Source organism: Camelus bactrianus, chromosome 12 (assembly GCF_048773025.1).
Source record: "Camelus bactrianus isolate YW-2024 breed Bactrian camel chromosome 12, ASM4877302v1, whole genome shotgun sequence".
Lineage (NCBI taxonomy): Eukaryota > Metazoa > Chordata > Mammalia > Artiodactyla > Camelidae > Camelus > Camelus bactrianus.
The window spans coordinates 59863181-59878771 of NC_133550.1; the positions used below are offsets into that span (position 1 = coordinate 59863181).

The 15591-nt window shown below is 37.0% G+C and overlaps 1 protein-coding gene across 17 annotated transcripts in view; it reads right to left on the minus strand.

The window, feature by feature from the left end:
* Window positions 1-15591, minus strand: part of RBFOX2 (RNA binding fox-1 homolog 2) — a 239445-nt gene that overhangs the window by 154332 nt on the left and 69522 nt on the right. For all 17 annotated transcript variants that reach the window (XR_012510891.1, XR_012510893.1, XR_012510892.1 and 14 more), the window contains exon 2: window positions 12183-12233. Coding sequence is in view for 13 of the 17 variants with exons in the window: in XM_074375455.1 (XP_074231556.1) it covers window positions 12183-12233 (51 nt within the window). In the remaining 4 variants the exon portion in view is untranslated. The remainder of the gene's footprint in view (window positions 1-12182; window positions 12234-15591) is intronic.

A 15591-nucleotide genomic window follows, 5' to 3' on the forward strand; every position in this document is an offset into this window, starting at 1 on the left:
GCCTAGAATACTTACTCTATAATCCTTTACAGAAAATGTTTGCCTGTCTCTGTTCTAAACTATTGATAAAGGTGACGTGTGAATCTTCGGTCAAGTACAAAGTACTGGGTTCTAAGTCCCACGGAGGCCCAGCCCCGGCAGTGAGCTCCCCACAGTTCGGCAGGGGTCTCACACAGGGTGAGCGGCCGACCTGCACAGTCTGTCAACCTGACCTCTCCTCCCGAGAAGCCAAGGGCACTGTCTAGGCTTTGGCATGTTTTTTAGTTTATATTTATTGGCAATCCTATAAAAAGCACCCTAGTTTACAAATGAGGAACCCAAACCTAAGAGAGGTTAAATTTCTGTCCCAAACTACAATTTGAATCCAGATCTGTCTGGCACCAAAGTTTTCTGACCATTCCCCATGGTTTTCAAACTGTGATCCAGTCAGCTGAGGGGCCTCAAGGGGCAAAGGAAGCCCAGAGGGTGGGGCACCAGGCCTTCCATGTCTTTTCTACTAGGACCACCCCGCTTACATTTTTATATATTGTGCTCATACAATTGGTTTGAAAAAGAGAATTTTCTGCTAAAAAAAACAAGTCTGAAGATCAGCGTTCCTCCTCAAAACCAAAGCTAAATACTGAGTCACTTACTATTACAACTTTGGCACATCTCTTACAAAACTGGAAATCTTAATTTCCTCATCTGCCAATGGTGGTTAAAACCCTGCCCCCTCTGCATGCAGACCTCACTGGGGTCTTACCAAGAGCAAATGAGAATGGACATGAAACATGCCTAAACTAGAGAGGACTACAGAAATGTAATACAGAATTATAGTCCCCTCAGTAAAGGGAAGGGAAGGGAGCAAGCAGAGAAGTTAACATTTGCCATGGACCAAAGAAAAATCCAACATGCAAGTAAAATGTAAAAAAAAAAAAAAAATTCAACTAAAACTAAATGAGTAAAAGACATGTGCACAGCAGAAATATCATAAACTTTGAAATCTAACACATTTAAAACCCAGCTTCCCTAATTAATAGCTACATAGCCTTAGGCAGTGACTTTAATGTTTTTGAGGCTGAGTTTCCTCACCTGCAAACAGGATGAAGTAAAATAATACTTGCTAAATGCTTTATACAGGGCAGCCTGTCAAGTGTTCAAAACACGTTAGCTCTGTTTTCATGGTGAACCCCTCACTTGGTACTAAGAAATTGAGACACACCTGTTAGAATTAACGTACAGGTTCCCTGTAACATAACAAAATAATTAAGGAGCTAGAAGCATCTTTAGCTTCGATGATTCTGTGAGCCACATGACAGCAGAAAGCTTGTGAAAGCATAGGCTGAAGGCACTCTAAAGGAACAATGAAAGATACTAATAACAGGAGATGCACAGGCAGTCCCTGTTGAAATGTTCTAATTCAATAAGGGTGTTTATTGAGTGTTTTAAGAGCCTTCTATGCCTCCATAAAATGACAGATTTACATTTAATATCCGCTTGACCAAACCCATTAAACTTGTAAGAGGCACTCTCTTGCTGAAGATCAGATACCTAGCTTCTTAAGTATTAATTTTTCATATTGCTTGGCAAGGCAAAGGCAATAAAATCCAGCATAAAGTCAGAACAAAGTTTTTTTTCCTTGTCCATAGGAAAAAATCCCAACAGATTTGTCTCTCTATTTCAAGAAGGCTGAAGATGAGTTTACTTTTTAATGTATCACTTTACCAAATTCTTACTGGGTACTAACTGCACAAAATACTCAAGAATATCAAGAAGCAGGATGGGTCCTTGTTCTCACAGGACTGTATGGGTTATCAAACCTGTTCACCATAACATAAGAAGCAGTGGTAAAAGCACTGTTACAAAATTTAGTGGACATTAACTAAGAGTCTGCACCCAAATAAGTGCATAAGGCCAGACTTTCTGGAGAAGGTAATGTCTGAAGCAGGACTTGAAGGATGCACTGCATTTAAACAGGGAAAATACCACATTAAAAAACTTAGAATTAAAACCCATATTTGATTTCAAAGCTACATTACCCCACCCCATAGTGTGGCTAAAACACAGACTGCCTTACACAACAAAAAAAGGAAAAAGACTGAGGCCAGATCATGGAAGCCTTAAATAACCACTAAAGTGTTTTCAGCAGACAGAAGGTAAACAGAGTACTGAGACTCAGTGAGATCAGAGTTTGTGCCTTTGTTTAAACACATGATTATATAGAACTTGCTGAAATTATGTTCTGGTGGCACTAAATTTTCTAACACAAGAACTTAAGTCATCTGTTATGTTACCCTGCCTCTCTAAGTCAACCCTAGATCAGCTCAGTGTAATGGTATACAGATAATGCCACTAAGAAAATAAAAATATTTAATCTATAACTGAAACATATAACTATACTGTCCACCAACTACAAGGCTCTTTTGCCTTATCTTATACTTAACTAGTTGGCTTCATTCTAAATCATTTGCTACGGTTGTCTGTTGAAGAACAGCGTGCTGAGGAAATTTATCGAGCTTCATAAAAGGAACTCACAAAATGGTAGCTAAGGCTGGTTGTAGGAAGACTGCCTGTTGCTTGGTGGTATGAACCACTACAGCAAGAATATGCTTGCTAACTACTTGGCCACCCTGAATAATTCTATACAGGCGAATTTCCTAATTTTGAAAATTGCTAATAAAGGAAATTCTATTTGTCCTTTTGTAAATAGTCCCAGTGATTAACAATCTTTAGTCATATAATTCTTTTTGATGTCCACATTAAATCTCTTGTTACAATACAAATAAATTTCCTGTATACAAAGTATTAGGTCAATCTACTAGAAAGTCAAGCAGTGAAGTTATGATCCATCCATTAACAAAATACTTAGTAAGCAACTGGGGCAAGAGTGGACTACAAACTGTTCCAGCAGGCTAAAATCATAGCAACTCCAAACTAAGCAAAAAGAGGCAAAGCTGGGGGAAGAAGTCAAACCCTGATGTAAAAGACAGGATATACCAAGAAACCAGGTATAGAAGAGGGATGAGGAGGAAAGACAGCCACACTTCCCATTTTTCTGGCTCAAGTCACTTGTCTATCCACAGATCCACAGTAACCCCATAGATTCAGAGGTGAGAAGTTAACTGATAAAAGTTTTGTTTCCACAATGAAGCATGACACTCTCAAGAACTACAAAATCAAACCCATTACAGCCAAAATAGCCCTTAAAAAAGGAAAAAGAAGAAAGTTGGGCCCAGAGATGAGAGAAGCCTTTCTAAATTACATGGAAAGCTAAAGGTAGAGGTTAGTAAACATCACAACATCAACCAATAAGTCATTCTTGACCTAGGAAATTTTAAAGCATTCAATCCTTAGTAGTAGGCACTATTATCCTCACTTTCACAGATGAGAAAACTGAGCCTTAGAGAAGTTAAATAATTTGCTGACGATCTTCACAATATTTCCCAAACTCCCTTGATCTGAACCTTATGGAAGTGTTCATGTAGATCTGTTAAATGAGTTCAAATGATTAGAAGCAATTAGGAAAGATTTCATAAAGTAGGTTAAGTTGTGAATGGAGATTGTAAAGGATACTTAGGACTCTGCTGGGAAAAGGAGGAACATTTCAAGCAAAAGGCAGTAGGAAGAAATAAATATCCAAGATAGGTATTTGAAGGACTGTTAGGACACGTAGCAGAAGAATTATGTGGGTAGGGTAACAATGAGCAAGATGGTTTTAGAGAACCTTGAGTGTCTGGCTCAGTTTGGATCAGATTCTGTTCAAGTCGTAAGTCTCAAAAATGACTCCCTCTTTCTATTTATGCTGCCAAGACCCGTAGTGAGTTAGGTAAATAAACTTACACAGATTTCATTTCCTTCACACAACCATATTTTTCTTGGAAAATATGGCAAAGCTATGTTCCTGTGCTAGAAATTTCAAATCTATACATATAATTCATTTCACATGGTGAATAACTAAGAATCAAAAAGAAAATGAGAAAACAGACTTAAATCAGACTGTGAGAACCAATCATTTCCTTATAAAGCTTCCCTAAGGCCTCTTTTCTATAAAATAAATGAGAAAAATGAGTTACTGACCCTATTACATGCCAGGAAATTGGCATATGTTTTCTCTAATCCTACAACAACCTTTCAGAGTAGATACTATTACTATTTTATAGAAATTGAGGCTCAGAGAAGGAAAAAACTTGCCCCAAATCATATAGCCTGGAAAGGCAGAGCTTTAAAAACCAAAAGCTGGGATGTGGTTTGTGTATATGTGTGTATCTGACTGTGTGTGTGTGTGTGTCTACAGAGGAATTTCCATGAAACAGCCTTACAGAGAAGCTACAGTGTCTCAGTTTCAAAAAATAATGAACCTGGCTGATCCCTTACCATATCACATCTCTCAGGACATGCAGAAAGCAGCATGATTTCTCTTCACTAGACAAAGGGCTTTCTTGCCCAAACATGCCTACCACTAAGGATCTGGAAAAGGCTGTGTCAGCCAAACACAAAGCCACTATAAACCTGCCAATCTTCCTTGGAGCAATCATCAGGCTTGAAAAGAGATAATCAAATGCCTGTTTTCATAGTCTCTTCATATGATGGTTATGCAGAGTTTATCCAAACTTAGCAAACAAGGATGAAAACATAGTTTTGTTTTCTTTTATTGGGGGAAAGATTTGTCTTGTGAAATCACATAACTGAGGAAAAATATTTACAAACCTTAAATGTGACAAAGAACTTGTATTCATAATATATAAAGAACTCTTACAATTCAGTAAGAGGACAAAGCAAATATTTGTATAGCCAAAACAACCAAAATAAAACCAAATAAAAAATGGGCAAAAGACTTGAACAGACATCTCAGCAAAGAAGACATATGAATAGCTAACAAGCACAAGAAAAGGTATTCCACATTGTTAATCATTGGAGAAATGCAAATTAAAATCACAATGAAATACCAATATATACTCAGTATAATTAAAAAGGTGAATAAAACCAAGCCACTTTGGAAAATAGTCTGGCAGTTTCTTAAAAAGTTAAGTATAAATCTACCATAAAATCCAGCAATTCTACTCTTTGAAATCTACCCAAGACAAATGAAGACATATGTCCATACAAAGACTTGTATGTGAATGTTCATAACAGCATTACTTGTAATAGCCAAACTGGAAATAATCAAATATCTATCAACTGGTAAATGGATCAACAAAATGTGGTACATCCACACAACAGAATACTATTCAACAATAAAAAGTAAAGATATGGTGATTCATACCACAATATGAATGAACCTCAAAAACATTATGCTAAATGAAAGAAATCATACACAAAATACTACACACATACTATGATTCCATTCATATGAAATGTCCAGAAAAGAGAATTTTATAGAGTCAGAAAGAAGATCAGCAGTTGTCTAGAGCTGGGGTGGGAGTGAAGACTGACTGTAATAGAATTCAAGAGGATTTAGGGGGATGATGAAAATGTTCTAAAACTAGACTGTGGTAATGGTGACACAACTCAATAAATTCAATAAAATTATTGAATAGTACACTTATGCTGAGTGAATTTTATGGTATTGATATTATATCTCAATAGTACTTTTTGAAAAGTACTTACTGAATATATATGTATAATATATATATTTAATGACTCCAGGGGAAACAAAAAAGTATATAAGAACAGGAACGTAATCATATTTTATGGTTCAGCTATACTCAGTCATAACAATGTATATATTATATTAACATAAATCAATAATAAAAAACACTAATTTAACCAGAAAAAGGCTTTATTAGAAGAAACTGTTCATAAAATTAATATCTTGTATGACTGAAACATTATGCTGTACACCAGAAACTGACACAACACTGTAAACTGACTATACTTCAATTAAAAAGAATGCAGAAAAGTTAGAAAAAAAATTGTTAACTTCTCATTTCCAACAGTAGGAAGCCAAAGGATAAAGTCTAATATTGATAAATCAAGAAATATCAGAATAAGCATGTTATTTAGGTGCATGGCAGTAAGCAGCAAAAGAAATAACATTGTCTTTTCTAGAAGGAAAAAGCTTACGAACTATCTGCAGAATGGAATAGTCTAAAATGCAGTAGTAAGTCTGAAGCTGATTCATAGTTTGAGAAAAGTGCTATGAGAAGCCTAGATGCTGCAGCATTTACCAGCCCTTCATCCACTAGAGGGTGTAAGGCAACACCACAGAAGGACCCAAACCACCAATGGGTGACCTGGTGTCAGATATTGAAGAGAAGCAACCATCTGAATAAATCTTGCATGAAGGCTGAAAGTGGGGTTCTAGATAACTCAGTAGGAAGAAGAAAGCAACTGCATACTTTCTGTAATTTAAAAGTAAAGCATAAGTATTTTCAGTTGAAAAAGGGCCAGTAAAAAAATTATCAGTTTTGAGAAATAAAAAGAGATATGAAACATTTTATTTCTGAACCTGTCATTTTAATCCAGTCTCCAACAGGGAGAGGGCGGTGGGATAAAATTTCTCATTAAGTACTAGCTGGAACTGACGTTAAACACAGCAAATGATAAGGTTGCTGCCTAGACAGTTTTAAGGTTGCACTTTTTTTTTTCTGGCCCTCTGAAAATGCATTCTTTACAGCAGCCACAATGTTGTTTTAAAAATGTAAAACGGATCATGTCACTTCCCTGCTTAAAACCTTTAAAAGCTTCACATTAAACTGGGGATCGCTTTCATTTATTCACTCAACAAATACTTATTGATCTCCTCCTACATGTCAGGCTTTGCTCTAAGCAAAGTCACAGCTTGCACTGAACTTTTATTTTCGTGGGAGAGACAGACATTAAAGTACACACACTAGATAATTTCATATAATAATTGGAGATTAGATGATAAGACTGAATGGTCAGGTTGTGTATCTGCACAACTTTAGATTGGTGTGGTCAGGGAAGGCTTCTCTGAGGGGCAAACTTTGTCCCTGTGAGCTGAATGAGAAAGTGACTATCTGGGTCAAGAGCACTGCAGATTTGAAGGTGGACAAGACAGTGATTCCACAGGCCTGAAGCTAAGATCAAGCTTGATGAGCTCAAAAATGGAAAAAGATGCCCAACGAGACTGAAGCTAATGGTAAGACAAGGGTAGGAGACGGAATTTCAGAGGTAGGCAGTAGGCTCATGTAAAAATACTCCTATATCCACACAATGGGACATTATTCCACCAAAAAAAGAAATACTGACACATGCTCCAACATGGATGAACCTTGACAACATTATGCCAGTCAGCACTGTGGACTATGATTATGATGCCATCATGTCTTTGCCACCAACCAAATGAGTATGACAGAAAATGCATTTGCTAATGTCCACAGCTCCCAATCAAAGTAATTAAAAGCCCTGAAAGTTCTTTGCAAAAGGAAAGGACAAAAAGAAAGTCCATTCCAGGGATTTAAAAAAAAGATAACTGGTTAGAAAAAGAGAAATTTTTTAAATTCTCAGGAAGGAAAAAAAAAAAAAGAAACTTGTACGGAAAAAAAATCTCTTAGGTCATTTAAAATCTATCCTCTAAATTAAAAGTAAGGCTGCGACTCCAAATTTAAATCTCTAATTGTCTGTGTCACATCTGTCAACTTAAACATCTCCTCTGATACTCCCATTTTATGGGAATCACTTGAACATGTCCATATAATAGCTTTTCAACAGAATTTTAGAAAATTTAAGGAAAAAACTTTTTAAGAAGCCACTGACTAGCATTTAAAAAATCAGAGTCTGACACCATGACATTAATTTTTTCTTTATTTTAAAAATACAAAATTATAATAGGAAAGCTTATTCCACTTCTCATGGGCATGTTCTTCTCGACACTCCCAGGAAGGCAGTGCTCTCTAATCTAAACAGCTAAAAAAAAGAATATATGTATATTCATGTATGACTGAAGCAATGTGCTGTACACCAGAAATCGACATAACATTGTAAACTGATTATACTTCAATTTAAAAAATAAATAAATAAATAAATAGCAAAAAATAATCATAATCATAATTCTAGTTCACAGTTCACAAAAAAAATGAGTTGTGGACCATAAGCTACTTTAACAAACAAAACAGGAAGAAAACTTGATAGAAGTAGTTATTTAAGGGACCTCCAAGTCATGTAAGACTTTACGTGCTGTTACATTCTCCAAAGATTCCGTAATATCTTATTTTGCCACACTAGGAAGAGAACATCCCCATTCAAAGAGGAGAGAACACTGACAGATGAACACTAAAGGGAAATACAAGACATGGAGGCTGAAAATCCAGGCTTCAAGTCTAGTGCTGCTACTAATTATATGACAATGGGCAATTCATTTAAAAAATTTCTGCTTTGGTTTTCTTATCTACAAAATAGAGATAATAAAACCTGACCTTCCTAGCAGAGCTACTGTGAAGATCAAAACTGAATATACATGGAGACACACACTGTAAACTACAAAATTCTTCACAAACATCCGCTTTTATAATTTACAAATATTCCCAGTTTCACAGCTGACTCTACATCTGAACCCAACGAAGAGTCTGTGCTCTCATCTCAAATGTGAATGGCAATGCTTCATTCCCACAGGTCAAGTGTTAGGCAAGGCACTGCGCCATATCCCAAACTTGATCACACCAGTTAAGGGGACATTCACCGTACTCTTTAGTCATAGCTAGGATGGCCATACAACCCATTTCATCAAGGTTTGCCTGAGACTGTGTCAACATTAGCATCCCTTTTCACTCTCAAAAGTGCCCCAACTTGAATGATACACTATACAGTCACCCCAATTATAGCAGACATAAAGTTGTGGCACCAAGAGGTGATATACAAGGGCTCCCACTGTACTTTCCAGGAGCCCCCTGAAAGCCATCCCAAATAAACAAACAGTATTAGCAAAAACAGTTTGCTATGCAGAACTAAGGCCCCTTCTAATCAGATTGCTCCTCCCAAGTCCCTCCTGAATAAAACCTCCAGAGCTAATGCTCACAAATATACTCTCATTTAGAAAATATTACAAACCCACAACAGATTCCAGCCTTAATCAACACTTGGGAACTCTATCACAGGCACGTGCACACGCACATAAACCACAAAGAAACGGTCAGCTAGGAATCTAAACCACTGCACTGTATCATGGACCTAAAATCCTGCATGGCTTTGATAAAACATTCAGCCTTTCTGAGCTGGTTCTCACTTGTTAATCTGGAACAATGTTCGTCTCCCCCATTTCCACACAGAGTCCACATTAGCACGCACAGTGAAGTGCCTGGAGTGCTTTATAAAAGCAACGGATTGCCATCTCATAAAGCCTGTTAACTAATTGGGAGAGGAGGCTGAGGTGACCTTGCATAAAAAAGCAAAACCTCTACTAGGTGGCAGGTGGTTTTTTCCCCCTCCTTTCCTTCATAGGTTTTTAATTCAAATGTGTTGCCCGGGGGCATACAGAACAAGATGACAAAGGTCACCATAACAGTGAAGTGCTGGTCCACTCAGTGCTAAGGAACTTAGTTGTCGTAATTCTTAAACAGGGGTCATGGACTCCCAGATCTATAGTTGAGCTTCAGCACGTCTACGAAGTCCCCCAATGACAAATAAATAGAGTGAGCAGGCATTGCTGCACACCACATTGTTCCTTGGTGAGTGAGGAATCCCCAGTACAGAGGAAAGGGCTCTCAACAAATAGAGGACAAATTTCAGTGCTTATTCAGCTACTAACTTGTACTGTTACCTTGGATAAGTCACTTTCATCTCTGTGGCCAGGCTTCCTTATCTTACCAAAGGAAATACTTGCCTTATCCACTTCAAAATGTGGTGGTGATGAAATGAGAAAATATTGATGAAAGTGTTCTGCAACAGTCAAAAGATTGTCATTTTTATCCTTTTTAAAATCACCATTAGATGCTGATAAAAATCCTGTCTGGGGATGGTTCCTATCTACTTAGAAAGGAACAGCAAATGAGTAAGAAAAGCAAATATTCATGCAATTAAAATTCACCTTCACCCCACTTTCCAGTTCTTGCATTTGCTGAGCCAAACCTCTCTGGGGAGATGTAAAGATCACAAGTTCAGTTCCTGCCCAGCTCGAGCTGCTCAGTGACCAGTGTTTCATACTGATAAATGCCTCTCAAATCTCAGAGCACAAAGTTAGAGTTCACAAGGTTAGCCGCATTAATTAGCGGTACTCATTTGGATTCCGCCTTCATTAAATATAACAAGCAGCAATTCAATATTTGCCTATTTGCACTACTAAGGTCTCTAATTCAAAGATCCAGACAGAAAAACAAAATAAAGCCCAAGAAAATAAACTAAAATAAACCTGTCACCATCAGAATGTGCCTCAAAGTAAATTAGCAGCTTTAAAACACGGCAAAAGGGTCTGCCCAGGCCTACAGCAGAGATAGGATGAGTAATAAATGTGCAGGCTACAGAAATGGGTCCCTGCTGCAAAAGGAAGGGGGGAAAAAAGTAGTTTCAAGTTTTAACAAATTCCCCTTAATTCCTTTTTCTTAGTTCCTTATTGAGCTGTAATTCCCACAGGAAGAACACAGCATTATATACTACCCTTTCAGATTCTTTCAAACTTAGTCTATTCCCACACTTAACTTCAATTACTTCCACCTTCCTATATTTAAAGTAAGCCTATATCCGAGATAAGCAATAGTTTATAAATAAATATTTTCATTAGTATACAAAACTAGATTAAGAGACTGACCGTGATCTCTTATGTTTTAAGGATTCTAGGAGAAGAATACAGGATGAAACAGAAAATGTCACTCACTCCTTTTAAAGCAGCCCATAGGATTGTAGTTCTTGATCTTGGCTGCACAACAAAATCACCTGTAGGAATTTCCAAATATTTGAATGGCTAAGTCCAATCTTAGACTCACTCAGTCAGAACCTTTGGGGGCCAGATCTCCAGGCAATAGTATTTTTTCTGATATATGCTAGGATACAGAACTACTACCAAAGGGCATAATTTTACAGCTTACAGAAGTTCTAGGGAAGATCCAAACCAGAAAGAAAAAAAAGAAAGTCCCTCTATATTCTCTTTAGGTTTGGGGTAAATGACCGTAACTTTCACCAAAATTTCATAGGGACAATCTTCAATTCTAACAGTAACGATCCCACTGGGGGATGAACACGGAGATGAACAACACTTTCTCTTCGCCTTTTTCTCCATATCATACCTGGGAACAGTCTGATGCCAACCCAGCACCAAAAGTGCAAGAATTGAGCAAATATTCTCAAATCTGGAAGGTCTCCAAATAGGTGACTATTGATTATGAGGCCATCCTAGTTTTTAAAGTCAGCTTCAGGGGTTTTAATGAGATTTAATTAAGTTCTGGAAAGAGGAATGATGTCAACCATTTGGTTTAGCACTCTGATGACATATATCCCTTGGACAAGCCTAATAATGGTGGCTTTTTGGGGACAACCCTATAAGGAATGATGGATAGGCATTCAAAGATACAAATGATGGATAGAAATTCAAACATATTTCTAGGAGCTACTCTTAAATCTCCTGAAGAAGTCAATATCCCCAAACAGCAAGGGGTTAAATTTCAGAGGCTAGATGTTTTAAGCCACACCATTTCTCTGAGGCAGCCTTACCTGTTCTTCTACCCTAACTCTGCATCAGCCTCACCTGCTGCAATCTTCAAATAGCAAAAGGATAGGGAAGGCATTCTATACACTCACCTAAACAATACTGAGGATGCTGCAGCAGGAAACAGTTTTGCTCTAATTCAATATAGGGCCTGGGCTTTTTCCAGCCAGCCTCCGTATCAAACAAAGAAAGGCAGCAGAAACTTCCCTCTCTCCAGAAAGCCTTCTCTGATTAAAACCATAAGGCTGAATCCTCCCAGGGAGAAGAATGGAATTTTCTTGTTGTAGATTATTGGAAGGACTCATAAAAAAAAAAAAATTCTGTGCAGGCAGGGGCTACGTGGCAGGGAATAAAGAGACAAAACCAGCATTGAGAACTGTGAGACACCAAGAAAACCAGGTTAAAAAAATTATCATATAGCCTGGAGAAGAAAAAACAAAAGCAATTATCACTGTCCTTGAGTGGCTTTCCCCTATAACGTCCACAAGTTCAACAACATACATACATGTGTCACACACACACACACACACACACACACACACACACACACACACACACACACACACACACACACACACTATCTGAGTTATAAACAGCTTATACCAACCTGGCTGTCCCGTGCTGGGAATCCATGATAACCTGGGGTCAGAGGCTCGTTCTAAGAGAAAGAAAAGAAAAGAAAACCATAAGACAAAAGAAAACCATAAGACAAAAGAAAATGTTAATAATCCTCAAAATTATCCAAGTTGATAAAATATAAATTCCTGCTCCAGTTCCTAAGGTACTCCATTGCTCTACTCCACTCTAGCTATATGCATCTTTCAGCTTAGCATCTACAATGGCAAAAAACAAAACCAAACAAAACCCAGTATCTGCTCAGGAATACTATGTTCCTCCTTGTACATCCACATCTGTTTCCTTCTCAGTGTATCTCAAACAGGGAGCAACTGGGATTTAGGGCAGATCAATTCCTAACTTCACACTGTGGGACTCTAGGATCTCCGGCCCCTAACCTCTCATAAAAGCCAGTGGCCCTCCTGAACACTAGGACAACCACAAACTTCCACACATTCCAAAAATCCCTACTGAGAATTGTCTCTTGACCTGGAAAAGTTTTAGCACCTCCCCTCTACCAACCTGCTTTCCTTCAGTTCTTTTAAGCCTAGATGACAGTCCACCTCTGCACAAGACTTCCTCTACCACCCTTTATCATCCAGTGGCCTCAAGTGACTCCTAATACGCATACGTGTTAAAATTTACTAGGTTATTTGTGCAACTTACTTTTTCATATTATTTATAACTTAATAAATCTTATTTTTGTAAAGGTGCATCATACTGAATGCTTCATCTTCACATTAACCATTAAATCAGATCCTTGAGGGCAAGAATGACCGCTAATAAAAGCTATGCAAACCCTAATTTAGTATAAGGTTATATAATATGAGCACTCATTAATGGCTTACCTGACTCATTTAATCATTCAGTCAACATATACTGAATACCTAATATTTTCAAAGTACTGTTTTGATGACTGACAGAGTAAGAAAGATGAACAAAACAAAGCCCTTGCCTTCAAGGGAACTTTTAAGTGGGAGGAGATACATGTACACACAAAGATGTAAATGAGAACATTGCGCTTTTGTAATTTCTTTCAAGGTGCTCAACACAGCTATCTGAAAGATATTCATCCTCTTCTTCCAACCACATGCACTTCTATTTTCATACTAGCCGAATAATAGGATAAGAAGAATTTTCATTGGTAGGACTTTTACACATGACAAGAGAGTAAACTTTCCACCTAACAGTACATCTGCTTTGATTATCTCTGTATCTTTGATAACCAAAAGTCCACATTCTGTTCAACAACATGAAAGCCAGGAGTCAAACTAAGCCCCCTGCAGAGACCCCACGTCTTTCTCATCATGGTTTCCCAACAGTCTAGCACAGTGTCTAACACATGGTGGACACCCAAAAGAATGTGTAAGTAAATAAATGAAGTTCAATAACCAGAAATTATTAGGCATTCCGTTGCTGATTCAATCTTAGACAGCCCAAGTTCTCCTCTTTTATTCCTAAGACTCTATTTTGGACATTTATAAATTACGTTTCCCAAAAGAGAGCACACCAAAGATAACTGCCTTTAAATATTATATGTGCCAAAATGATCATGAGAAAGAGGAACAAAGCTGAAGGACTCACACTACAAAGCTACAATAATCAAGACAGTGTAATACTGCATAAGAACAGACATACAGATCATTGAAGTACAACTGAGAGCCCAGAAATAAACCCTGACAGTTATGATCAACTGATTTTTGAAAAGGATGCCAAGAAAAATCAACGGAAGAAAGAATAATCGTTTCAGTAAAAGGTGCTGGGACAATTGGCTATCCCATTCAACAGAATGAAGCTGGAACTCTATATCACACCATATATAAAATTAACTCAAAATAGATCATAAACCTAAAATCGTAAAATGCTTAGAAGAAAACACATGAGTACATTTTCATGACCTTCGGCTAGGCAATAGTTTCTTCAATATGACTACAAAAACACAAGCGACAAAGGAAAAACAGATAAATAAGACTTCATCAAAATTTAAAACTTTTGTGCTTCACAGGACACCATAAATTTTGAGGCTCTAATATAGAGCATAGTGATTATAGTTAATAATACTGTATTATATACTTGAAAGTTGCTTAGAGTAGATCGTAAATGTTTTCACCACAAAAAATAAATGGTAATTATGTGACATGATGCAGGTGTTAGTTAAAGCTATAGTGGTAATCACTTTGCAATATGTTAAGTGTATCAAATCAACAAGTTGTACACCTTAAAATTACACAATGTTATATGCCAATTATGTCTCAAAAAAGCTAGGAGGATAAAAGACACCATTAAATGAGAAGACAACCTACAAAATGGGAGAAAATATTTGCAAATCCTATGTCTGATAAGGGACTTGTATTCAGAATATAAAATAACTCTTAAAAAGACAACCCAAATTTTCAAATGGGCAAACGATTTGAACAGAAAGTTCCCCCAAACAAGGTACACAAATGGCCATTAAGCACATGAAAAGATACACAACACGACTGGTTATCAGGGAAATGCAAATCAAAACCACAATGAGATACCACTTCATACTCACTAGGACGGTTATAATAAAAAAATCAGACAATAACAAGTATTAATAAGGATGTGGAGAAACTGGAATCTCAAACATTGCTCTTGGAAACATAAAGTGGTACAGACACTTTGAAAACAGTTTGGAAGTCCTCCTCAAAATGTTAAAACAAAACAAAACAAAACAAAAAAACAGTTACCATGTGACCCAGCAATTCTACACTAGGTATAACCAAGAAAACTGAAAACATACATCCACATAAAACCTTGTACAAGAATGTTTATAGCAGAATTTTTTCATAACAGCCAAGAAGTAGAAATAATCCAAATGCCCATCAATTGATGAATGGATAAACATGGTATGGTATATCCATAACTGAATATTATTTGATAATAAAAAGGTATAAAGTACTGATACAACACGGATGAATTTTTAAAATATCATGCTAAGTGAAGAAAATGAGAGACAAAAGGCCACAAATTATACGATTCCATTTATATGAAATATTCAGAATGGGCAAATCCATAGAGAAAGAAAGTAGATTAGTAGCTTCACGGACTAAAAGGAATGACTAGTGGGTACTGGGTTTTATTTTTGGTGATAGAAATGATCTGGAAGTAGATAGTGATGATGGATGCACAACTCTATGATTTTGCTTAAGACCATAAAACACTAAAAACCACTAAAGATATTTTAAAAGGGTGAGATTTACAGTCTGTGGTTTATATGTCAATAAACGTGTTATTTAGAAATAATAATTATAGGTAATCAACATTACCTATGGTTATTTTCACACTAATTTTTACAGGAGAGACATATGCAGCTTAGACCATAACAAAAAGAACAGGGCTCCTTCTGAAATTCTCAGGTGTCTTGTTTGCTCTAGAGT